Source organism: Mirounga leonina, unplaced genomic scaffold (genome assembly GCF_011800145.1).
Source record: "Mirounga leonina isolate KUSES-001 unplaced genomic scaffold, KU_Mleo_1.0 Mir_54, whole genome shotgun sequence".
Taxonomy (NCBI): domain Eukaryota; kingdom Metazoa; phylum Chordata; class Mammalia; order Carnivora; family Phocidae; genus Mirounga; species Mirounga leonina.
The window spans coordinates 2,727,472-2,753,406 of record NW_023270812.1 but is presented as its reverse complement, the minus strand read 5'-3'; the positions used below and the strand labels follow the sequence as shown (position 1 = coordinate 2,753,406).

Here is a 25,935-nt window from a genome sequence, read left to right as displayed (position 1 = left end):
GGCTGCCGGGAAACACAGGAGCTCGCTCGGGCCAACACACAAGACCCGGGGCCCGCAGCGTGTGTGCGACTCTCTCCCGGATTCGGTTCGTTTACATTAGAAGGATCTTTCCCTCACCCCAACGTCTTATTTTTGAAACTGTTGCACTACAAGGCATCCCACATCCTTTTGGGGACCAAAAAAAGTACAACCACACAACGGAGCACATACAGTGCCATGTACCCAAGAGCCTAGTGAACAGGGCGTGACAGGGAGGAGGCGAGTGTGGGCAAGGTGGGAACAGCAGAGGGGACTAATCTGCATCCTCCTCCAACTGCTGACGTCCTAGGAAGCTTCCAAACAGAGACCTAACTCACCTTGGCAAGCCCCGTCTGTATATGCATGTTACAGGGGAGGAAGATTCTAAAGTGACAGGGGAGCAAAATCTTCAACGGACTAAGAGTATAGAAAAAATATACTCTCTCACTAACCATGCCAGGACAGCAATTAGCTTTAAGTGTGGCTATTTATAAACTGCAAAGCTGTTTACATGGTAAAGAGGAAATTGTGAAAGGTACACGGTGGCTCGAAATGGTGTCAGGATCCAGGAGTTTGTAAGGAAGGCACCACTGGGGTGAAAACGTGCTGACAAATCATCATCCTGAGTCCCCTCTGCCCGTCCCCACCCCTGTGCCCTATCCCTGGGAGAGTGCATCGGTCTCCAGGGAGAGCCCCCAGAGGGTGCAACCCTGCAACTTAAAATGCAAGTTGTCTGCCCAAAAATCTTTGCATTTTTCATCTAACCTAAGAAGGAGGGGAGAAAAACAACCAGAATCCATCCTTGGGCTTGCCACTGATAATTCAGAGAGGAGGGTGACTGCAGACCATCACTGAACCTGGTCGCCCTGAAGATGACCTAATCTCTCTTCGATGGTGGATGGTTTGAGGATAAACACGGGTATCAGACCCAAAGGTTAGCAAATCCTTTGCAAGATTAATGAACACTAGAGCCTTTGGAAACTTATTTTGAAGAAACCACGGAGGCTCTGGGGCAGCACAAGTGTTATGAATCTAAAAGGCACCACAGCTGCCAAAAGCGAGCTCCCGCCCCCTGAGCTCCACTGAGGCTGCCCATGTCGGGTTGAGGGACAGCTGTTCCATGTCAGGGTCAGGCTGCGTCAAGTGGGTCAAACTGGGGACCAAAATTAAAGAAGGGAATGACAGACCAGTTTTGCTTTGTTTTGGGAAGAGGGAGACCAGAACATGAAGAGTCCTAGAAATGGGATGGAAGATGCCAAGAGCTGGAAAGCTCGGACAAGACACAATGGAGAGAGGGAGAAGCTTCTTGAAAGTCTGGGGAATCAGACTCACTCGGATGCATCCCCCGAAACGCCCTGCAGACGGACAGCCTGTAAGGCAGGGAGGAGCCCGCTGATAACATCGGCCATCCCAAATCCTGATCTCAGGGTCAGCGTCGGAGGTCAGAAGGACCCAGAACTGGACACAGGGGTGAAGGGGATGAATTTCACAGGCTCCTTCCCGAATTCCAAGACTATCACGACCATCCCCAATTTCTGGATTTCTTAAAGTCTCCACGTGCAACCTAACACTGTCTCCTGCTTCCTTTTTATCTCCTACTCACTTGATGTTTGCTTTTTATTCTTCTAAATACAGAGCTCCAGAAGCTCCAAATCGAAAGAAAATCAAGTTTCAAAAACCCTTTTTGGAATGTCCTGAAGGGGGGATCTATAGAGAGAAAGTAGACTGATTGTTGCTTCGGCCTCAGCGAGAGCTGGGAGGGCATGGCAAGGGGTGACGGCCAGCAGGGACAGGGTTCTTAGCGGTGATGAGTCCTCTAAAATTAGACCACGGTGATTGGCTCCATGACACTATAAACCACTAAAGCACTAAAAACCACTGAACTGTATGCTTTAAATGGGTGGAGTTTATGGTATATAAATTAGATCACAATACAGCCATTAAAAAAAACTATTTGGGGATGAGCTCCAGAATCATCTCTGTCCTAATCATCCTCAGGAGTGTCTGTCTATGCCGCCACGCAATGCCACCAGCCAGCCTCACACATCTTAGCTGTTCCTTTCTGATGGGAAGACTGAAGGCTAAAAAGGCTTCTCCCTCCACCAGAAGTCAGATCCCACAGGAGACCCTCACGCCTCCACCTCCCTCCAAGAACGGACATGGTTCCTTATCAAGGCTGTCAACGGCACGACAGCCACATGGACAAAATGCCTTCTGCTGCCACGGGGTCAAGTCAAGGGCTGGGGAGAGACCCAGTGGTGGCAAACAGCCCCCAAGAACCTGGCAGATGGCCCTGAGCCTCTTAAGGCATTCTGACAACCCAACCACCAACACACAGCGTCCTTGGTAAGAGGAGCCGGAACCACAGAGGCCTGGGCAGGGAGGTCTTCTGGGCACACAGGCGATCGCTTGGGCCAGAGGGCAAGATCTGGGGTCGACGCTGAGGAACCTCAGACCCACTCGGCCCATGACCCTCTGGAGAAGGAACTCGCGAACGAAGCAGTGCACAGTTCCGCGGATGACAAACGTGTCCTTGGAACGTGGTGCCACGCCCTGAACTCTTCCCAGGAGACAGAACGCCAAATACCTCTGGCACGGACCAGAGCCCTGTTTTAGACTGCAAGGTGTATTTTTAGAAATCACGGGAAAGTTCCGTGCCATTCTCACGTGTCCCCACAGCAGGTACCTCCCTCCAGCCATCGGACCTGCTGCACGGCCACTAGGGCCTGAAAACCTTTCAAAGGATGGTCTCAGCTCTCAAAAAACATCTTTGGCTGTGTTCTCCATACACTGAACTTGGGGGCTAACAAAGTAATTCCACTCAATTACGTTATGTGGCTTGCTTATCAGCAAAGACCTCCCTTCCCACGTCACCCGCATTAACAGCAAGCTCAGGGTCAGAAAATTACACACGATGTATACATTTCTGTATATAAACACCACACACACACACACGCACAAACAACCACATGTGCATACACACACACACACACACAGGTGTGCAGACTTCGGCAGCTCAGCTCAATCCAACGGACCTGAGGAACGAGCCTAGAAACTGAAGGAAATACGGTTAAAAGAAACAAACCACAGTTGTTCAGAAGAGAGAGGCAGGTGACTTACTTTTTTCATTACCTACCTGAAGCCCGGGCTGCTCCCAAAACAGTGGAACAGAGCCTCTGATCTGGACAAAAGACGACACTCCATCATCCATGTAAATCGTCTGCACCACAAGGAAACATAAAGGGAAAGTATTCCTCAATGCAACTGAATGTCCTGGGGCCGGGTAATGGGATCCGGCCTCCTGAGACCCGACACCAGCCCGAATGAAGGGCAGACAGCGGACTTCTGTGCCCTCGGCTCCCCTGGCCAGCCTGGCCTCGCTGTTCCCTGATCCAAGGCCAGCCCCGTGTGCTCACGGGCATGCTGATGGCTGACTAGCCTCCAAGGAGTCTGGAGTGGGCACAGGGCTCCTGGGGAGAGCCGCAGCTGCCCGGGACTAAACACAGCCTGACCCAGCTCCCTGGAAAGCCCAGCAATGCCTCCCCGTTCCCCACAGTAGGAACAAAAGCAAATGTGCTCTGGAATTTAACTAAGACTTTCCTTAGAGCCCTCTATTTTCAGCTTGTCAACTAGCTAAGTAGCAGAGAGCAATTGCAAAGGGATGGATGAAACAAACAAGCTTTGGCCAAAAGACCCGGGTGGATCACACGAGTTACTGACACTGCACTTGACAACACAGGTCAAGACTTGACTTGAACTTGCAGTTGCTTCTGGCCCTGTGCCACTGTGTTCTTAACCCCATCACTAAGTCAACATACATCGCACAGCCTCCACAGGCTTCCAGTGGGGAGCGCCTGCCTAGAAGCAGAGGATACTCACTCGCTAAAGAACAGACCTCCTCCCCCACCACACACACCATTGCTTCGGGGTGTACCAGCTCATCTACCTGCAGCCCCCGCCGACGTTGTATGCAAGGGAGTGTTACAGGGACGAGAAGTGCGGTCCTGAGCATCACGAGGGGAGGCTGCGGCGACTATCAGATGCACTGCCCTTTATCTGAGTAATTCTACCCTGGCCTGGCAGGGCCAGCCTGGGCTATGCTGCTGATCCTTTCCATTTCTTACCAGCCTGCTCCCTTACAGGGTAGCTTTCTGTGTGGCCAGATCACGCTCAGATCACACATGCATTAGTAATTCTGCAGCGGCAGAGGACCTGAGCATCAGACGCGCAGCTCCCTGGGACAACAGGAATTATGGGAGCCTGGCAGCTACAGAGTTGAGTTGAACTCCTTTTTCCAAAGGGAAAAGCACTGGGTTAAGAACTTGTCTGTTTCCAGATATGCACTACCAGCAAATTTGCTATGTCCTATTATTCTACTAAAAACAAAACAAAACAAAGCAACATAAAAACCAAAAGCCAAAACCAGGAGCACCTGGATGGCTCAGTCCATTAAGCCTTCAGCTCGGGTCATTATCCCTGGGTCCTGGGATCAAGACCCACACTGGGCTCCCTGCTCAGCGGGTAGTGTGCTTCCCCCTCTGCCTCTGCCCCTCCACCAGCTCGTGCTCATTCTCTCGCTCTCTCATAAATAAAATCTTAAAACAAACGACCAAAACCAGAAGAAAGTAGCAGATCGCTTAAACTAATGTAGGCACATTGACTACAAGGAGATGAACAGCTTACAGGTCCAGATTAGTGAGAAAGAAACCAATTTAGCCAACATTTCTCTATAAGGATAGCCCTTAACAGTGCCAGGACCTCATTTAAGCTATGGAACTATTACCCTTCACTTTAACACGTGCTAAATGAACTACTTCTAGCATCAGACCACACTCCTCTTGAGACGGAACTTGCACAGGCAGAACGGGCTTCAGAAAATACCCCCCAGGAGGCCCGACACTCCAGACCCCACCCCTGGGACAGGAAGAAAAGATGCCTCTGATTTCTCCACTCCTCCCTCCCACATGAAGATATTCCAGTTCTGCGTCCCATTCATCATCAGGACCACCTTCTTTGTTGCCAAGGTGATAAGACAAAGCCAGCAGTGGATTTGTGGTGCTTTCCTTCCTGAGCTAAAGAACAGAGGTTTTAATACTTCTGGCAGACTCGATGCCTCGCCTTCCAGAAGTGGTTTTCACAGAGGGCATCGGGATCCTGGGGGGGAGGGGAGAGGAGGGTGGAGCAGGGAAGTGGGTCAGCTCATGGGCTCTGGGACAGCACCTTCTACCTGCCAGCTCCCATGTGCCCTGCAGGGTGACCCTGGGCATGTTCTTTAACCACTTTGGGCCTCAGTTTCCCTCTCTTGGTGAAGTTACTGTTACCTGGTCACAGGGAGGAGTAAGTGAGTAATGAGGGAAGGTGATCCCAGTGCAGGGCAGTGGTTCACTGCTCTTGAGAGCAGGAGAGCACTGCCCAGGAGTGTGGATGAGGCCCCTGCAAAGGACTGACAGAGTGGGCAGGGGTCAGAGCACTAGGGGGGCAGGGCTTAGGCTGTGGGGAGAGGGACTGTAGGGACACACAAGGGGTGGGAGGGAGACCACCATGGCTGAGCGGTGGTGAGCCCAAGCTGGGCCTGGGACACCCTGGCCTTGGCAACCTAGTGGCCCCTTTCATGGAGTGGTGGGAGCAGAAACCCAAGGACCCTAAAAAGAAAGAGATAATGCAGGGAGACTCGCAAGCCAGCAGATACTCTTTTATCTGAAAGGCTTTTGCTCAACTTCCATTTCCAGGTGAGGTGTTTGCAAACCAGTGTTCTTCAAGTCTGCTGCATTCCTGGGAAGACACGCAGACATCCTCGCCTTCCCGGATTGATCAGTGGCCTTATCTTCAATAGCCAAATACTTTTCCTCTTCTTTTTTTTTCTTTTGGTAGACCAAAGGGACTTTCTGGGGTTTGTTTTTCTGCATGGTGAGTCACGGCTGCAGAGCAGTCCTACCAGGTATGACTCACAGCAGAGCCGAAAGGACTCCAGGCTTCTTCCCAGGAAGACGGAGATGAGGTCCATACCTGCACACATGCGTGCACCACACACACACACAGAACACCCCCCACGAACATGCACTCACACACCAAAGCACACACCTGTGTGCACACACACGAACCCTCCCCCCGAACATGCACACTTACACACTACACAGGCATGTGCACAAACACGCGCACACACACACGGCCTGCCTTGGAGGAGAAAGCTTGTTCATTCCCCTTCGGAAAAATGTTAAAGCAAGGCAGAGTGGGTGGTGCTGAAAACATCTCCCTCTTCTGGCTCCCTGAACATTTAATTTAGGAAGGACCCCGCCTCAGGGGACCCACCTGCTCTCTGTCTAGTCCCACCATTTGCAAAGGAGCACAGCACAACAATTCGTCAGCCACCTTCAAGCATTTAGTGAAGGACTCCCACTCCCACATGGCCACAGGCTGGCGTCTGAAGAACCTCACTTCTGTAGCAGGGGCCTGGGATCCATGGGCAACTGCCCAGAGGAGCCAAGCAGACCCAGCTGAGACCCCTTCCTGCTGCAGCCCAGCACCCACTTTCCTCCAAGATGCTGCCTGCCACTCTCTGGTGAGGAGCCCACGTTCCAAAGCCTGCCCTTCTTCCAAGGTCAGGTCACAAAGCAGGCAACACCATGCTACCAGAACGAACCAACCCCACTCTGCCCACGGCATCACTTTGATTCGAGGGCCTCAGGAAGCAATGCACACTCTGCCGTCACCCTGAGCAAAGCCACCAAGACTGCAGGCAGGTGCACGCTACCCCATAGCACCATCCTTTCCCAGGCCGGACAGTCTCGGTTCCACAAACGCCAGGGAGCGGGCCATGCGGGCTCCCGGGGGTGACTCCTCTAGGCCCCCATCACATCCCCGCAGCCCCCGATGGGCCAACTTCAACAGGGTTTCAGCAGGTTTCCCGGACGGTTACTGGGTGGCTCCCCCTCCCAAGCTTCCCCCGAGCGCACAGATGCCCGCAGGCTGCGCATCCTCCCCGGGCGCTCGTACCCAGCAGCCCCCTCACCAGCAGGTGGCGGAGGGAGGAAGGCAGAGGTGTGCTTGGCAGGGACACTGCTTACATGTATACTCCACTTAGGAAAAGGTTTTTGTTAAAAACAAACAACTCAGATCAACCTAAGCCCTTCTATTGCTACCAAGGGCTGTCAACAAAACCATTCCACGACTACAGAGACAGAGAAGAGGGCTGTCTTGGACAAGTGGGAGCAACACGAGATTCTCGTCTCTCGGGGAGCAGCTTCTTTCCTTCAGCGCTGGCCGCTCCTCCTGCCTCTGAAAACATTTCAGGAAAGGGGATGACGCGCCTATGGCAGACGCCACCTCTTCGGGAAGTGGCTGACCCCCCGTCCGGGCTGCGCTGGCTCCCAGGGCACGGGCAGGGTGTCCCTCGGCCGCATGCTTTCCTCGGAAGCGCACGCCTTCACTCCTGCCCCCCCACGGCGGCCCCACGTGGTGCTGTGTGTGTCCCTGAGCACCGACGGGGGGCGGGGGGGGCACTCCCAGGACGGTGAAGGTGCCTGTCCTGGTCCTGCTGCCTCCCTGCCTGGGCAGGCTCACAACCACACTCAGCTGGGGGGCTCAGAGTCCGCCCCCCTGTTGCCAACGAGGACACACCTGGAGTCGGCTCTGGAACTGACTCCCTGCACCTGGGGGTGGCCTTCTCCGCCACTCCCACCCCCGGCCCCACACCACGGTGGTCACACTGTCTGAGGGCGCTCGGAAGGCATGAATCATCCTGGGAGAGCATGTGGTCTGTTGGGAGTAGCCCCACAGAGAACTGCTTTGGGGGCAAGGCCACCATGACCCCCTTGCCCCGTTACACGTCTGGTAAAAACAAAATCACCACGGGCCCAAGGAGCCATGCTCGTCCCGGATGAGGGCCACATTCACCGCCCATCTCTGGGGGAACAGCAGATGGGGGTGTCTGGCTGCCTGTCCGCTTGTCTGATGCTTCTAGAGCAAGGTTGGGCTGAGGGTTTCATCAAGACCTCTGTCTGATCCCGAGTCCAGAAGAGGAAAAGGGAGAGAAAGCATGAACTAGGAAGACCGCAAAGGCTGCGTGAACCAGGAAATCCCTCCCCGATCCTGAGAAGGGAGGCAGGTGGAGGCCATTTAAATAGCATGGGGCTGCAGGCTCCAGGAGCCAGAGGGCAGGCGGGTGGTGTCTCTGAGGCCTTGCTGGGCCGGCCACAAGGAAACAAGGTCCCTGTCTCTGAGCCCGAGCAGTTGGGCACATGGGACAAATGCCAGTCACCAGGCCCACATAGATGAAATAACCAGAGCAAAGTCCCCAGCCCTAGTCTGTAGAAAAAGGAGAAAAGCAAGCACAGTATCAAGATTTTTCAAAAAGCTAAATGTACTGCATTTAAAGCACTGTCCCTTAACACTGAATTATGTCTCTATGGGTTCAACTGTGTCCCCCAAAAAGATATGTTGAAATCCTAATCCCCAGCACCTCGGAATATGACCTTATTTGGAGATGCGGTTAAGATGGGACACACTGGACAGGGTGGGTCTCCTCGTTAAAGGGGAGAGGGCACCACATGGAGGTGAGGCAGAGATGAATGAGAGGGCTGCCACAGGGGGGCCCCCAGAGCTGGAAGAGGCAGGAAGGATCCTCCTCTAGGTGCTTCAGAGGGAGCATGGTCCTGCCAACACCCAGAGTTCGGACCTTTGGCCTCCAGAACGTGAGACAATAAATAATAGTTGTTTTAAGCCCTGTCTGCGGCACTTTGTTCAGATTTGCAGTGTTAAAATGCCCATCTCTCAGGAACAACAGTGATAGGGAGGGCAGGTGCTTTTCCAATGACTTACTTGATAAGGATACAATAGAGGAGACCCCAATTTTTAAAAAATATGGTTGAAACTCACAACTCTGGGAAGCACCAAAGAAGAAGAGTAAATAAGGGACTATCTACCCAAAAGTTGGATGGAGAGCAAGGCAGGGGCCACGCTCCAGTGCCGCGGATGAAAACCTCTTCCATCTGCTTCAGTTACCAGGTTCAGGGGGCATGGGCATTTTTGATTTGTACAAATACGCTTAGCACCTCTGGCCCCCAGTTCCTGGCACAGCACTCAGCCCCTGGCAGGCGATAAACAATAACGATCTGTTGGATGCACTGATTCAAAGGCTCATCACAGAAGGATAAGCATCAGGGTGGGATGTGGTAATGCAGGCGGGGCCATGCAAACGAAAGGAAGTACTTTCCATCACACGGACATGAGCAAGAAAAGAGAAAATGTCCTCCATCTTGGGGCCACATTTTCTCTGACATTTTTAGCCAGATATTATTTATATCCAGGAGAGCAGACAGAATGAACAGCCGTCATAGGCAAGATGCGGCTCATCGGAAAGCTCCCGTTCCAAAGTCGTCCTCGTCAGCATCTGACTCCAAGAGGACCTCCTCACCTTAAGCCCAAGCAGGGGGCAGCTCGCACACAGAAAGCAGGTGCTCAGATCTGCGCTGAGTTAAACTGGCTCACGTGCTGGTAGAAAACACCTCTCACGGCTGCAAGAAGGAGGGGATGCAAAGCCACATCAAGGCTAATAAACAGGCTGTTTGCTGTTTATGCCACCCACAGCTGCGCGGCCCCTGTGCCTTTCACGGGGCTTGCCTTTCTTACAATTTATTCCACCTGTCAGTCTACAAGGTGGCCTTAGCCTACAGATTTGCAACCTACAGAGAAAAAAAACCAATGTAAGACAGCATCTCTGGGAATGAGTCAGGGGGGAAAAAATCAATGAGAGATTAAGCAGATGGTTATATTCATGGAAGCTGAAAGCAAGTGCCGCTGAACACGCAGATTTCGCAACTCCCAGGTGCTAAGACACGCTCCGGTTGATTTAGAATAAAAAATGGTTTCTCCTCTCATCCTTGCTTTACTGATCTACTTTTTGTCTTAAGATTTGCCAACCCTGCTGGTTCATCCATCGCCTGCCCTCTGAAATAACTATCACCCTTTATGACCATAGCAAAAATTCCTGCTTCCTTTTAGCTGAAAGTACCTCGGGGAAGCAGTATTACCCCAGCAAAAGTGTATCAGGAAAGACAGCCCAGGCCAACTGGAAGCCACATCTGCAGGCAGAGCCCCAATGACTCTGTTCTCTCATCAGAGGGAGAAGCCACGATCACCAGAAACGACCTCCAATATGCCTGGACCTCTTCTGCCCCAAATGGAAACGCACGTGCACGGCCGGGTCCCCTCCGAACCACCGGGCGCCACCGACCGGCCCCGGAACTGACCTGCTCAGTCTCCACGAAGTTGGATACGTGGCCATCGTCGTTCACGCCGCGGGTGTGGAAGCGAGCGCCGGCGCGCTCGCAGCTGATGCGGGAGATGAGGCAGGCCTTGGCCTGCTTGTGCGAGGCGTACACCGTGCGGATGGACACCACGCCGCAGATGACCTTCAGTAGCCAGTCAGAGCAGCTCACCTGGTGCTGCCTCAGGGGCACGTGCAGCAGCTGGTTCCTGCAAAACAGAGCCCCACAGCAGCTCGGGTCACAGCGCATCCTCCAGGTACCACTGCGCCCAAGCGAGTGGGGAGGGGCAGGTGCACGGCGGGGGAGGCACCCGCAGTGGCCTCGGTGCTGGGGATCCGGGGCCGGGAGGTTCACATGCTTCTGTGATGCCCCCCACACCCCAGCCCTGCGCTCCAAGCAGCAGGGCAGTGGAGGCTGCGCAGTATCAACCGAGGCAACCTTCCCAAAACCACTGCGGGCATCAGTATCAGCGAATGAAAAGCCCGGCAGGGAGTGTGAGCCAACCACCACCTTCCAGCGAACATGGGAGGAGCCTCCCTTTAAACCCCCCGCCTCCACATTTTTAAATCAGAAATCCCATCAGTAAAAAATTTAATCATAGGTTTTGTAATTAAATAATAAATGATAAAAATAATCATTAAATATATGCGTGCTTATTTAAATGACATACATATCCCATGAGAGCACTAGGAAGCAATCCAAAATAAAGAAAAAAAGATGAGACAAGAGGCACCTGGGTGGTTCAGTCAGTTAAGTGTCTGCCTTTGGCTCAGGTCGGATCCCAGGGTCCTGGGATTGAGCCTGCGCTGGGCTCCCTGCTCAGTGGGGAGTCTGCTTCTCCCTCTGCCTCCCTTCCCCCCTGCTTGTACTCTCTCTCAAATAAATAAAATATTTTTTATAAAAAGGATGAGACTAAAATAAGAGCAATGAAAGTTCCAGTATTTCGTCCCCATATCTGGTGGATTGTTCTGGGGCTCTGGGGACCCCTGGTGTCCATGATGATAAGGATAGGGATAAAAGCACATTTATCAAATGCACCGAGCACCACTCTTAAGTGCTTTGGGATGGATTAACTCACTTCATCCTCCAAAGGCCCTACGTGAAAGGTATTATCATTCAGCCCATCTTACAGATAAAGAAACCGAGGCACAGGGAAGTGAAGGACTTGCCCAAGGTCTGGGAGCCAGTAAGCGGCAGCGAGGAGCTGGGAGCCTGCACTCTTTACTGGCCCCGCCAGCCCCAGGCCTACCTCCTCTCTCACTGAAGGCCCCACAAGTACCAGCCGCACCTGCGCTCGCCACCACCTCCCCTTGCTCGCTCTGCTTCCCCAACACCCACTCGACCTTACTCGGCCCCAGCCGCCACTCTGAGAAGGAGGCGTCGGAGGGGTGCCCGGACCCCTGACACTGCAGGCCGAGCTCCATTCGGGGTGCTCAGGGGACCCGCACAGCACCTTCCGGGGCCTCTCGGACACTCCCAGGGAGGCAGGAACCTTCCCAGAAGGCTCTCTCCCACAGGGTATTAAGCAAATCTAGATCACAATGCCCTATTTGTTTAAAAAAGGCAGCACTGTTCCTGCCCTAGAGCCTTCCTCAGAGATAGCAGCCTTCTCTCATTTCTTCAGAAGTACCCTGTGAGCCCTGATGTCTCAGGTGGCTTCTCCAAGCAGCAAGGCTCCCAAGGTCTCAGACCAGCCTCCCCAACTGACGCTGAGGAACCCCACCCCTCAGGGAGCGGCCACGTGGGGCCCCCTTCTGAGCCTTCCTAGCCACTGTGCCTGTCCGCCTGAAAAATGATGATCACAGGGCACTCCTTTACAAAAACGCGTTTTCCTCTTCTGAATCACTCTCCAAAATTCAGATGATGAACCAGCTTTAGTAACAAATTAAATCTGCATATGGCATCTAGGCAAAGCCTCCGGAATATTCCAGTCTCCCAGCCACACAGCTATGGCCGCCATCAGTCACCAGGGGTCAGGCAAAGGAGCCTGTTGCCAAACAGTCGACTCTGAATCCGTTTGTAGCCACACTGATCTGGCGCGCTATATGAGGACAGCTCTTCTCCTCAGAGGAAGGGACCCAGATCTATAAAGGAAAACTACTGTGAGTTTCCTCCCAGGCTCGCATTCCACTGGGAAGCACTTCTCGGTGGGGTCCATCAGGAGCCCGGAAAAACAACCTCACACCGCCCTACACCCCGCCCCCCATTCACCACCCACGTTCCGTATTGGCCCCATCTGACTCCAGATGTGGGTCCAGACCTGGAACACGGCACCCCCGAATGGTGGCTTTAGCAACCAAGCCCGTGACTGCTCAGTCGGGGCTGACTCAGTTGTGGTCAGTTCCGTGGGCGCCACCCAAACACCACACCCAGTGGCCTGGCACCCTCCAGACTGCCGCTTCCTCTCAGCTCAAGATACAGTCTGGCGTCCACCTGGGGCTTGCCCCTTCCCCAGCCCCCCTCAGCCTCCACCTCGTGATCTGTTCCTGCTGTTCTCTGGGGGCCCCAGGTCTCCAGCCCCACAGCTCGCAGAAGAAAGCCTGACAAAAGCAGTCACAAAGGCCACCCGGTTCCCTAGGCATCCCCTACCGTCCTAAGATGTTGCCAAGGAATGTCACGGCCTCTGAGACCTCTCCTTGCCCACCGGTCCCTGTTGGAAGTGGCTCCGTGGCCTTAGCACAGATAGCGCTCAGAATCCACAGCCCTTGCCTCCCTAACTTCAGCAGACTTCAGGGGCACCAGCTCGTCCCTGCACAATGGACTTAGTGATTCACAGAAACACCATCCCCTGGACCTGTTTCTCAGAGAGGGGTCCTCAAACCCCAGGACAGGAGGCACCATGGTCACCTGGCTGGAAATGCTGAGTGTCCGCCCCCCCCACCCCCCGCCCAAACTGGCTGAGTCAGAATCGGCATTTGAACAAGATCAGCAGGAGAGTCACAGGTATTTTCAAGTTTGAGCACATTACTGCCCCAAGAACTCAACAAAACCAGAGGGTCCAAGAGGGCCTGGGGGTAGGGAATGCCGAGGCGCACGGCAGGATATGGTGAAGGCTCTTTCTCCAAACAGAAGTCGGGCCAGGGGTGGGGGGCCCGAAGCACCAAGGAAAAAAACATTTTTGCAGTGAAGGAGACCTACGAGTTTCTGGGTTTGGGCACATGGAGGGAGGGAGGCAGGCATAAATAAAGGATCTAAATAAGCCTCACCAACTCTGTCTTAGGGCTGGAAAACGGTTCCAAAGGGCCAGCACTGGAATTCTAAGAACATTCAGTATATGAGGCAAATTGGAGCAATTTCTATGGCACGATTTCATCATGTCGGCTTGATTCACTTCTTACACGTCTCCTGGCAAATCTGAAGGCCACAGCAGTTGACAACCCAGGCCTGGCACCCGTCAATGTAAGTCACTGCACCACCCCTCCCCAACAGGATTTGCCAGGGTCATGACCCCCAGCGTCCAGAAAGAGCTGTAGATAATTTACATATTTATACAGTCATCCACACCTAGCTGTGTCCATGAAGGAGCACCCGAATAACCCTCAACATACAGAAATCCAGGCACCTTGGTCTGGGCTTCAGGATATGTCTTATCACATGATTACACGTCATCTTGGCAGGCTGACTCAGTTTCCCCATTGTCAGAGGAGCTGGTTTGGCTTGGTGATTAACAGTACAGGATCTGGAGCCAGAATGCCTGGGTTCGAATTCCCTCACTTGTTCAAGCCTCAGTCTCCTTATCTGTAAAATGGGCATAACAAACAGACCCTACCTCATAGGTTACTATGAGGATTCTGAGTTATTACCAGCAGGGAACTTATTAGAACATGAGCACCGTATATAAGCAATAGTAAATGTGCGTGCACCAGAGGGTAACCAGGATCGCTGAGAGGACCACAGGAGCATTGAGCACGGCCCAGCACTTAGGAAGACCCGGTAGATGTTGGCTCTTATGCTCTTTACTTATGGAGAGTTTCTTTTCTAAATCTACATTAGACCACTTTGAACACCTTCTCTGAGCCCAGAGAGGGGATGGGGGGTTAGCTTTCTTCTCACTGTGTTGAGAGCAACTGGGCTCTCAGAGGTACCCCAGGATGATGTAAAGCAGAGAACAAGGACACAGGTGCCAATCAGAGCCCGCCCTCCATGTGACCCAAGGGGGACGGGGATGGGGGGGCGGCAGGGTGGTAGGAGATGACCCAGGGCCCTCACCAAAAGAAGGAGCTCCCCCACTCGTAGCTGTCATGGCCCTGCTTCTGCGCCCGGACGGTGAGGTCGAAGCTGGACCCATCACTGGGCCACGAGAAGTAGAAGACCCCCGAGTTGAGGATCTTCCTCAAGGCTGTGAGGCGGTCCTCCTCCTTGGCCTCCTCCTGTAGAGGGTAAAAGTCGGTGGCGGTGATTTTGTAGATTTCAGCCTCTGGAATTCTGCCCACGGATGTGCAGCCTGTCACCAAAACCAGGAAGCTCAGGGAAGCGCCACCTGGAAGGGAAACAGACAAGGGGGCTTAGCACCACACTGAGCCAGTGCAGCCCAGAGCCGAGCAGGGGACAAGCTCCCACAATGCCACTGCAACCACGCAGCTGTGTTTGCTCCCTTGCAGCCCCAGGGATCTGTCACCGGAGCCGGAAGCCCAGTGCCTGGTTCTCCGAGGGTGGCCTCTGATCAGCAGCGGCATCACCACCTGGGAGCCCACTGGAACTGCGAATTCTTGGTCCCATCCAGACCGCGGGGCCAGGGGCCAGCCACCTGAGCTGTAACAAGCAGCCAGGCCATCCTGCTGCCCACCAGCCTGAGGGTCACTGGCCTGGAGCCTTCCTGGCCCTACAGCCTCTCCCGCTCTCTGCCACCCAAAGCCTTGCAAATCCGCCCTCTCCACGAAGCCTCAGGCACCACCTGGCTCAGGGCCCCCCAGTGGGGTCAGTCCTCCAAGCTCAGCCACCGGAGTAGCCTCTCGAAGTGGCCTGCTGGAAGACCTCCCTCTCTGCTTAAATCCTTCCACAGCTCCCACCTCCCCCAGGACTGGAAGGGGAACTCCTCCCAGGCCGACCACCCCCATCCCTCCCCACCTACGGACACCCATGGTCCAGCAGCTCTCAAGGGCTGTCCTCTGTGGCTCCTCAAATACGCCATATGCCCTCACACCCCTGGGCTTTTGCCCAAGATGTTGTCTCTGCCCAGGACGCCCCACCACCATCTGTCCAGCAAGGCCTTCCCCACTCACCTTCCCTGCCTCCACCCTCTAGAAGAGCCACGAGCCTTCCCAGTGTTCATCAGGGCCACCCTAGCTCAGTCCCTCCTTTCCAGGAGAACTCCTCTCGGGGAGCCTGCCCTGCTCTCCCAAGACATTGCTATGTGCCCCTCCTACAGGCCAACGGCATCCCTGTTAGCCCTCATACACGCAGAGCTAACAACCTCGTTTCCATCTGGGTCCCCCAGTAGACTGGGGGTTTCTTAGGGGCAGGACTTTGCTTCATTGTTCCATCCCAGCACTGCACATGGCAGATGTTGGAGGAATACTTCCTACCTGAGCCCCCCACTCCCCACGAAATGATTACCCCTACCACTGCCCACCTGGTTGCCAGAACGAGGCAACCCCTCCGGGGACCCCACCACACCGTCCGTGGCTGCCTTCTCTTCCGCACCCCCCACTGCACAGGTACTGACAAGCACATGCTGTGGGAGTCAGGGGTGCATGGCAAGGCTCTGCTCTGGGGACAGCAGGGACAGTGCCCCTGCTCTGTTTCAGGAGACGGCCCGAGAGATCACTGGGGGGACCAACTGGCCTTCAGGGGCTGGTGTGGTTCTGGTCCAGAGGATATTCTTCCCACCCTGCTGAGCTTTAAGGGACCTGCTCCCAGCAAGATCCATTCCCAATGGTCAGAGGTCATTATCTGGAGCCATGGTGGCCAACATTTTAGACACTCTGATAAAAGACCCTTAAGTCCCAGTGCTCATTGTGTCCCCCCCACTCCCTCCTCACACTTGATAAGAAGAAGGGTGCTGCTCGGGGCCAGGACACATCTGGGTTTTTCTTAAAGATGCCTTCATCCAATAACTAGGTCACTAATCCTACCATTCCTGTTGGGGGGGGTGTGGAACCAACGAGGCGACCATATTGGCTCATATCCCACCTCCCCAGGCAGATTATCAGGAAACTACTTTAAAGCAACTACTTTAAAGAATAAGGCAGTTATGCTGTGGACAGTGATCGCTGTCGGGGGGCTGAGTTTCTTAAGCAGGATAAGTGTCATTTCTGGAAGACAGGTGGGGTTTGTGTGGGCTTGATGTCTCTGAATTATAGCCTCACAAACACAAACATTCCCATAGCCTGTGCTCGAACCAATGCCCAGGCATCCCCTCTGCCTCTGTCGATGTGCTCAGAGCAGGGAAAGGGGAGTTCAAGAACAACCAGAGGCATGGCCAGGGGACAGCCCCTGCGGGCTAGGCTGCGAGCCCCAGAGGGGATTCTGTAGAGAGTGGGGTCAAGGTGAAGCGTGGAAAACTAAGCCTCTCCACCCAAGTTGTGGAGTGGATTTCGAGCAGCACTTCCTCAACAGCCCCTGCGTGGGGGAACCGAGTCCCTGGCAAGAGTCCCGGGTGGCTCTGAAGACAGCAGGCATTTCCTGTGCAGGGCAGTGGCCCGGGGGAGGCTCGGGAGGGGCGGCTGCAGCAGGTATGAAAACGCTCTTAAAATAATGAGAATTGGAGCTCCTGAGTCCTGGGACGAGGGGCTCAGGGGAAGGCACAGGTAAATTTTTAAAAATCCACCATAGGAGCGCACTGGAACCAAGCACTTTGATGACAACGGACTCTCAGGTCCTGGTGTTTCCCGGGCACCAGACACCATTCCGTGACCTTCCTCTCAACAAGCCCATGGGCGGGGAGGAGGTACCACTCTTAGCCCCATTTCACAGAGAGGCAGATGGAGGCACAGAGCGGTTAAGAAGCCTGCCCAAGGTGACCCAGCAGGGGAGCTGGGATGTGAACCCACTTTCGGGCTCTACCGCCTGGGAAGTTAGTCAGACCAAGTCTGCTTCCAGAGCCGGCACTCTTTACCTGGACCCTCGCTGAAGGATGGCCCACATGCCTGACGAGGCTGCCATTTCACACGTGAGGGACTGTCCCCTGGGGGAGCTGAATCATCTGCCCAAGTGCGCGGCTAGTCTGTGTTGGACCCACAGTGCAAAGGTGGTGGGTCTCACGTCCCCGGCTCCCTCGGGCCCCCAGGTCTGGCAGTCTCCAGTCCCACCGGCCTACTGTCTCACTAGGCGTGTGGCTGACTAACGTACCATTTGCTCATCTGACACCACACATTTTCATCATTAGTTCAAATGGTTATGAATAATATATTTTCCAGCATATGCTAAATATTGACGTGTAAAAATAAAACTGTTGTGGGCCTCTTTACCAGGATCCAGTAGAATCTAGACTCTGGTTTGATCAAGGAATGCATGAATAAGTTCTTCTTGAACAGATGGGATTTTCCTCGTATTTCCATTCCACGTCCCCCCAGAATTTCATCCTAATGTCACATATTTTGTGCTTCTGTGTCTCTTGATCCTACTGTGCAGCAGTTTGATCCTAATGCTCGAAGTGTTTAAAAGACTTGAGTTATCATTGCAATGATTTTTAGTACAAAATTGGTCAAACACTATAAACACAATGCTTTGCTAAACATGATTTAACATAAAAAATATAAAGATTTATTGGGAAGGTGGATGGGACCTCTGGTTCCTATATCCACAGATAAATATTATTTATTAACGGAATGAAACTAGATCCTGTACCAAGTCTAGTTCTGTTTTTCATTTTTACAGATGTGAACACTAAGAAACCTTGTTCACATTCATAGATCGATGGGCTTCATTATAGAAACGCTGCCTAATCACTCTTCAACGTCCTTCTGAGTTACCTGTTAAAAAAAAAAAAATCACAAAATCTATCCATCAAATTACTATTAATGCCGTCAGCTGATGGCCCACTGACGTTCTCCTCCAGTTTTGTCAAAAGCCAACCGCTGGCTGTCCCCTGACTTGTTAAACTGAATGTCACCCAGGCACCGAGGTGACATGCAGCCTCACCAGAGCCAACAACAATAGGCGGAACCGGCCCTCTGTTTGGCATCTGTAGGTATCTGCCACCCAGAGCCACACACCATGAGTGGGGTCAAGGAGTGACCCATTCTGGAGGCAGAAGAAGGTCAGGTGGAAGGGGATGGAGGAGAATGAGAAACAGGCCCCCTCATCACAGGGACATTCTTAGGCAAACAAAGGAGGTGAGGACCTAGGAACAGTTCTCCTCAGAACTGACCAAGTCCGTGTACCGTGGACAGTCTCTGTGACCTCAGAGGAACTGTGTCAGGCCACAGCCTCTCTGGGAGGAGGACCCGGCCCTCCGCAGCCTGGCGCGTGGCTTCCTGTCACTCCAGTTGCTTGTCTAGCAACCTTGGATGCACTCCATGTACTACAGGTTTTAAGGAAAGCGTCCTGATTCAAGCCCAGCACCAGACCGTGGGGTGGGGGTGGGAGGTCACTGCTCCCTGGCCTACCTGTCAGAAGGTGTCTCTAGGGGCTAATAGTGGGGCTGGGGGGACTCACCTGCCCCAGGTGTGAAGGATGTCCCTTCGGGTGCTCACCTTGCACACAAGACCTAGGCTTTGTTTTTAGTAAGGCAGGATCAGTTTCCTCCCAGCCAAGAATACCAGGCCTGGGGTGGGGGGAGTGGGGGGGGTGGGGTCTCAGAAGTCATTAGTCAAGGCTGAGTCCAGGGGCTTAAAACCAGGAAGGATCTTCTAGCACAGGAAAGACAAAACTCAAACTTGCTTTGGCCTCAGCAGCTGAGACTCTGGCCTCTGCACGTCTCTATCGGCTGTGGGGCCTCTGGCCAGTCTCCTATCCTTTCTGGGCCTCAGAGAACAATGCGCCAGACGGCCTCTGGGTCCCTTCCAGCTCGGAGGAACTCTGGTTCCAGGGCTCTGGCCGAAGCAAGAGCAAGCCTGGGTCAGAAGTTGCTGGCCGCATTAGGGGAGGTGACAGGGAGGACAAGCAACAGGTCACAGGCCCAAAGACACACCAGAGCAGGAAGGGATCACACACACACACATCCAGAGTGCGGACCAGTCCCGCAGCCTGAGCAGGCAGGGTGGGGAAATGGGAGGCGACCACCCCAATATGTATTGTTTAGTGGGGCCGGGGTTTCAGTCTGGGAAGATAAAAAGAGTTCTAGAGACAGATGGTGGGGATGGTTGTACAACAACGTAAATGTCCTTAATGCTACGAAACTGTCCACTTTAAATTGGTTACAGGGGTAAGTTTTTAGGTTCTGCACACACACACACACACACACACAACCTCGGAGACCTCAATGTCGATTTAGAAATTCTCTCCCTCGAGAGGATTGCCTTCAAAACCCAACTCCGAGGCCCAGCTGCCCCCAAGCCCCTGAGCCCTGCAGCAACGGGGTCCGTGTCTTGTCGCGCTGTGGCCGCTTGTCATCTGGCTGGAAAGGGCTGGCACTAGGAGCACCTTGAGTCATGCGCAGACACAACGTTGTTTGTGCGGGGACAATGCTGGGCGTGTTCTGGCTGCCGGGCCTCCTGCTTCCCCTGCGTTGGCACTTCTCTGTTGGCTCAGCCTTAGAGTTCGCCCCCTGGCCAGGTTCGTGCCAATCTCAACGCTGGGCTGCCTATAGACCCCCTTATCGATCCTGCCTTACAGGACACTCATACTTTAAAGCTGTAGACACAGGACTCAGGAGCTCTAGGCTAGCCCACCCCTGGAGTGGAGGCGCCCCAAGGCTCCCCCCATACCAGCCAGCTCAGGGTTCTAAATACCCTGCACCCACATGGCGCAGTTTCAAGGATCTCTTTCGCCTTCCCTTTCTAGAACGTGAAAGCGGCGGCTTACACAGGCTCATGGGAGCCAGCTGTGCCCATCTGTCCCCAACTCCGAGCCGTAGCCTGAAATCCGCCAGGGGTGGGTTAGCTACACCATGGAAACCGGCAGACGCTTCCTATCAGGGCTTTGTTGCCCCCAGAGAGCTGGATGTCCAATATTTACCAGCACAGCACTGGAGGTAAGTCGTAAATGACCCTAAGACTGATGAAGGCCACGTCATTTCAAGACTTTCTAGAGAACACTGCATACCCCGAATCTCAAGACTAAAGACGATCACATTTCTCTCTCCAGAGACTTTTCATTTTGTAGTGACTGCCCAGCAGTGAGCCCTCCGCTAGCCTCTGCAGATTAACCACCCACCAGGACTCAGTGCCCTGACCCCTACCCCACACCTCCTTCACCCAGAGGGACCCCTCTGTAGGCCAGCCCCCTCCCCCTCGGTACCCACGTTCAGACCGGGTTTTTTCTCCCCTATAAATCTCTTAGGAATTATGTAATATAGAGATGAGACAGTTCTCCTGGTTTTGCAGGTGGGAATACAGCCCTAGAGAGATTAATAAATACAGAAAGTGAGTCTGTTGTGAGGCTAGAACTAGAATCTAGGAGGGCTGTCCTGTACAGCTTCAAAGGCTGTGCACTACACAACTCCAGAAGGAGGGCCGTCCTGTACAGCTTCACAGGCTGTGCACTACACAACTCCAGAAGGAGGGCCGTCTGGTACAGCTTCATAGGCTGTGCACTACACAACTCCAGCAGACACGATTCATTACAGACCTCACTGTATCCAACCCTTGAGGCTATGAAATAGGAAGGCCGTGAGAGCTTAGGTTAAAAGGGAGTTAAATCCCTGGTATTGTTGGGATAAATTCTTTCGACTGCTATACTCTCACTTTCTATGCTTTGTATCATGTGTGCATCTGGAAGCCCGACTGCCCGGCTAATTGTGGGGGCTCCACCCCCTTCCTGCTGGCATTTCAGGGAGGAAGGAGGGACTTACGGTGTTTATGAAAACCTAGGAACATGAGATAAAGCTTTTATGCAATTTTTGTGCACGTTTCTTAATTTCTAACATGAAAAAGCTATCTTCACTTAGGTAGATTGAAATTCAACAACTTGCCCCATGTTACAAGCCTGAGGGGAAGTCTCTTTCTTTGTACAGAGACCCTCAGCCTAACAAAGTCAAGAGGGAGGCCCATCCCCAACTGGTTTTTCACTCTGCACTGCCCAAACACCCTCAACAGCTGAGGAGAAAACACGATAGCTCTGGGCCGGGAACTTGCAGCAGGAAAAGAAAATCAAGTTAAAGCCACGTACTCCTTCATGTAACCAAAGGGGATTTAAAAAACTGGACGATAAGGCCCAACCCTTCCATCCATCCTTCATATACCCTAGGACTCTTTCAGGAATGTGTTGAAAACAGACCAAAGAATCCTGACATTCCAAAACCCAGAAGTCATCCTCACCCCGTCGGAGAGAGTTATGGCAGCCCCCCCGGAGGGCGACTCTGGCAGGCGGGGCTGGGGGTACTCAGAGGAAGGGAGAAATAGGGGCTGGGGACCTGACAGCCCTCCATGCCAGGGCCATGCCTGCTTGCTTGCAGCCCCCAGAGGCTGTGCGAGCTCACTCCTGGGGGAGGGGTGGGTGGGTGGCACTGGGTGCAGGAAGGGAGCCCGGCCTTGCCCCCGGGGTGGGGGGGGGGGGGGGGACAGCTCCCCAGCAGGTGGTCACCTCTCCACATCCTGCCCCGGGTGATTCCATGGAAGCCTGCCCTGACCTTGGGCCAGATGCCCCACAGCCACCTGGGCCCACTCTGACAATATTTCTCAGGGTTAAAGTCAGAAGTGTAGCTAGGATTCAGACTGGGGAGCTGTTAAGAGCAACTCCCTGTAGCCAATCTCAGATCACAGTCCAGGAAAAAGACACTTTCCTCTGGGATGATGGAAAGGTACTGCTCTTCCTGTCCTTGGAAGCTCAACCTTTTCTGTCCCCTTTCAAGACAGAACAGCCCAGTGGTTGACAACAACCCCAGGTCACCCCCTTGAGAACTGCCTGACCTTGGCCAAGCTGCGGCCCTGCGCTAAATCCAGATCTCAGTCAGGTGCAAAACAGATCACTGATTCATGTAGCAGAAAACCACTGCTGGTTATAACTGTAAGATGTCAACAACGGTAACACATCCTAAGAGCCAAGACACTACACTGTAAAAAAAACCTCACAGAACAGACAAAATACAGCACTTAAGTTTTCTGAGCTTCTCTGCCTGTGTGGGGAAAGCAGGACAGGAACAGGCACCCACCTCTCGTGGTGGGAGAACCGAGTTACCCTGTTAAAACAGTGCCTGGCACAGAGTACGCACTGTGGAAGGTTAGCTGGCTTCCTCACATCACCGTCGTGGAGGCAAGGGCCACAGGAAAGTTCTGTAACCTCGTTAAAATCACTGTGGGGAAAAGTCCCGCAGAAAACCATGTGGGCAGCACATTTTCAGGGAAAAAGCAAGTGCACGGAGGCTGCTCAGTCTGGGTTTGAATCCTAGCTACTCTTCTTCCCGGAGGCAGTAACTTTACCCCTCTGAGCCTCTTCCCGTTACTAGGAGCAGTGGGAAAGACACAGTATCATATTGGGTTATTTTTAGGATTAAATAAGTTACTGCATATCTAGCCCCGGGCACAAAACAGACATTGAATGCATGCACGTTGTCATGTGGCTACTGAGTGCTTTTCCTACACACTGTTAGAAAATAATCAGTGGCATCAGAGTTCAGGAGACCCCATCCCCTGAAAGAAAAGACCCAGAAAAGTAGTCACAAACAACAGTGCCACTCTGTCGGCTAAAAAAATCCTCGGTCTGGGGACACAGCTGCTGTGGGACACGTGCGGCCCTAGCATGCTCGGCTCGGGGAAAAGCCGTGCGCCCGAATCTGGTCCAGTCCCAGCCATTCTCATTCTGGGGAGCAGGACTGAGAAGGAGGGATGTCACCTGTGCTCTGGCCCGGGCCCTAAACGTCCCTGAAGACACTGGGTCCAGCCAACATAAATGTGGTGGCTGAAAGAGGAGGAAGGAAAGGGTGGCCAGACCCTGAAGGGAGGTCCAGGGGCACAGAGGTGGCAACACAGGGTCCCCACTGGAAAGGCTGCGACCCCCAAGAGCAGCCCAGCTGACAGCTCAGCCCCGAAGGTCTCATAGGAGCAAGGATGCCTGCTTGTTCCTGTGAGTTCTCAGCCTTTTCAAAGTCAGACCACATGGCCCATTTTTCAAATGCCCCCCCACCCCCCGATGATCGATGGCAGGTGCCTGGGGGCTCTCCTTGCCAACATGCACGCCCAGTCCCGGCTATTCTCCAAGCCACCCCTGTGAGTCCGGGGGCTTCTGACCTCCCGCATCCACCCCTTCTACAGTACAGATCCCTTGTAAACGATAAACAGCCCCCTGGGGGGACCCCCCCGCACACGCGCACACACACACACACACACACACCCGACTTTGGAAGAACTCAGGTCCTGGAGGGCAAACAAGGAAGGTGAGCTTCCTTCTGCCGCCAGCACGGACAGGTGAGAATCAGGCTGCGTTCACCTTGACCTCCTCCCCAGCACAGAGGAGCGGGCTCAGCAAAATAAAGAGACATTTTAGAAGATCCTAACAGCTAAAATAAAATGCCTAAATCCGGCAGTCTTTCCAAACGAATGCAGGAGAGGCTCTGGCCCCAGAAGTCTAGCAGCAGACGTTCTGACAGTTGATCTGTCTGAACGGGTACTTACCAGATCTTACCCTGAGCTCCCCCAAGCAGCCATAAGCGTCCGTGAGCTTTCCATACTGGCCTTTAATGACCTCCTTCTCTTCCGGAGCTGGGAGAGAAACACATCACAGACAACATCAGCCTGGGTCTCCTGTTGGGAGTTCATTCACTGCACCTTCCCATCTGGCTCCCTACCCACTCAAAAAAGAAAACGCAGAGACAATAGCTCAGCCTCAAGTAATGTGTGTGGAGGCTTTAAGACTAGCGAATCACCGAGCTGCAGAGATTTAGACCTTCCCACAAAAAGCTTGCTCTCTGGAAGCGCCCACAGCTCCCTGGGGGCTGGGGAGGGTGAGGGAGAGGAGGTGCTGAGGTTCGAGCCTGGAGCAGGTGCCTCAGGCTCAGCCCTGGCTGCAGGCTCAGAAGCAGGAGTGAGTCATCGTTACCCAGTGGGGAGGACCTTCCTTCCTAAATATTGTTCACCGGAGGCTCATCCTGCAAGTGCCCACCTGCCCGCAGGGACCTGCTAACTATCGTACAGGGGAGGCTGTGCAGAATGCCCCCGTGTCCCGGGTACCCCGGGCCTGGGCCCGAGGCATCCCCCGCCACCGCCAGCAAGCTACAGGAGCAGAGCCCCCAGGGTCTTCAGCAGTGACCACCAGGGCCCCGGATGAGACACAGCCTTGGCAGAAAGCAAGAGAAGAAAGCTGACCTGACAGAGGGAAGGACCCTTTGGAGCTGGGAGCCCTTGCCCTTCAAGGACACCAGAGACCATCTGGCACGGACGGTGGCAGGCCCTTGGACCCTTCCTCTGAAGAATGTTTCTATGTGCAGAGAACGAAATAGGAACCCGGATGAACCCTCAAAGGAGGGCCTGGCAGACAGCATTAGGGAGATTCACTAGGAGAGCAGTCACCCTGCCTCTGATTTACTGTGACAGATGGGCTCTTAATCTGCGGCGACAGAGGAAGGCCCAGCAGACACTGCAGCTTCCCGGGGGAGCGTCTGGGGGGATCCGTACAACCTACAACTGTGTGCAAATTTTTGGCTGTATTTTTTTATGAAGCTGGGAGCCACTGTTTTTGTCAGAATGGCAAAGGAGTTGGTACCCTGAAGAGGTTAAGAACCAGTTTACTAAGTCACATTTCCCCCCGGTCCTCACAGGAATTGTTCTGATTGATTAGGGTGCTGGGGGGGGGGGGCAAGGGGGCATAGTAACCTAAAGCTAACTATGAGAAGGACTGGGGGGGGGGCCGTCCCACCCACTCCCTCCGCCAGTTCAGAGAAGGGGCAGCCGCGCGTCATTCACTCGTCCCCCTGCTGCAGCTGTGGTAATAAAGGACCAGACCACTGGCTCAAAACAACACGCATCCGTGAGCTGACAACTGTGCAGGTCAGAAGTCTCCGAAATGGGTTTTCCTGGGTTAAAATCCGTGTCGGCAGGATTGCATTCCTCTGGAAGCTCTAGGAAAGAACCTGTTTCCTGGCATTTCCCAGCATCTCGAGCCCAGCTGCATTCCTGGGCTCCTGGCCCCTGCCCGCCCCCTTCATAGCCAGCAATGGCCTCACTCTGGTCTCTGCTCCCACCTTTACTTCTCATTCTCTCCCCCTCTCCTGCTTCCCTCCTCCCTGTTTTTTTTTTTCTTTAATTGTATTTATTTATTTGAGAGAAAGAATGAGCGTGGGTAGGGGCAGAAGAAGAGAGAGAGAAGCAAGCAGACTCCCCACTGAGCAGGGAACCCGATGTGGGGCTGGATCCCAGGACCCTGAGATCATGACGTGAGCAGAAGGCAGACACTTAACTGACTGAGCCACCCAGGCGCCCCCCTCTTCCCTCTTTTAAGGGCCCTTGTGAGTACACTGGGCCCACCCAGGTAACCCAGGACAATCTCCCCATCTCAGGCCCCTTAACTTAATCAAATCTGCAAAGTCCCTTTTGCCACGCAAAGTAACAGCCACAGGGACTAAGGACTAGGATGCTGACATCTTAGGGGCCCACAGATGGCTATAACCCATTTCTCG

General features: G+C 53.7%; 1 protein-coding gene across 1 annotated transcript in view; it reads right to left on the bottom strand.

The window, feature by feature from the left end:
- The window catches only part of LOC118001860 (synaptojanin-2-like), a 98,696-nt gene that overhangs the window by 48,239 nt on the left and 24,522 nt on the right, over nucleotides 1-25,935 (bottom strand). Inside the window, exons 2-5 of the mRNA XM_034992043.1 lie at nucleotides 23,936-24,022; nucleotides 14,493-14,763; nucleotides 10,266-10,491; nucleotides 3,155-3,238 (exon numbers count right to left, since the gene is read on the bottom strand). Of these exons, the coding sequence (XP_034847934.1) occupies nucleotides 3,155-3,238; nucleotides 10,266-10,491; nucleotides 14,493-14,763; nucleotides 23,936-24,022 (668 nt within the window). The remainder of the gene's footprint in view (nucleotides 1-3,154; nucleotides 3,239-10,265; nucleotides 10,492-14,492; nucleotides 14,764-23,935; nucleotides 24,023-25,935) is intronic.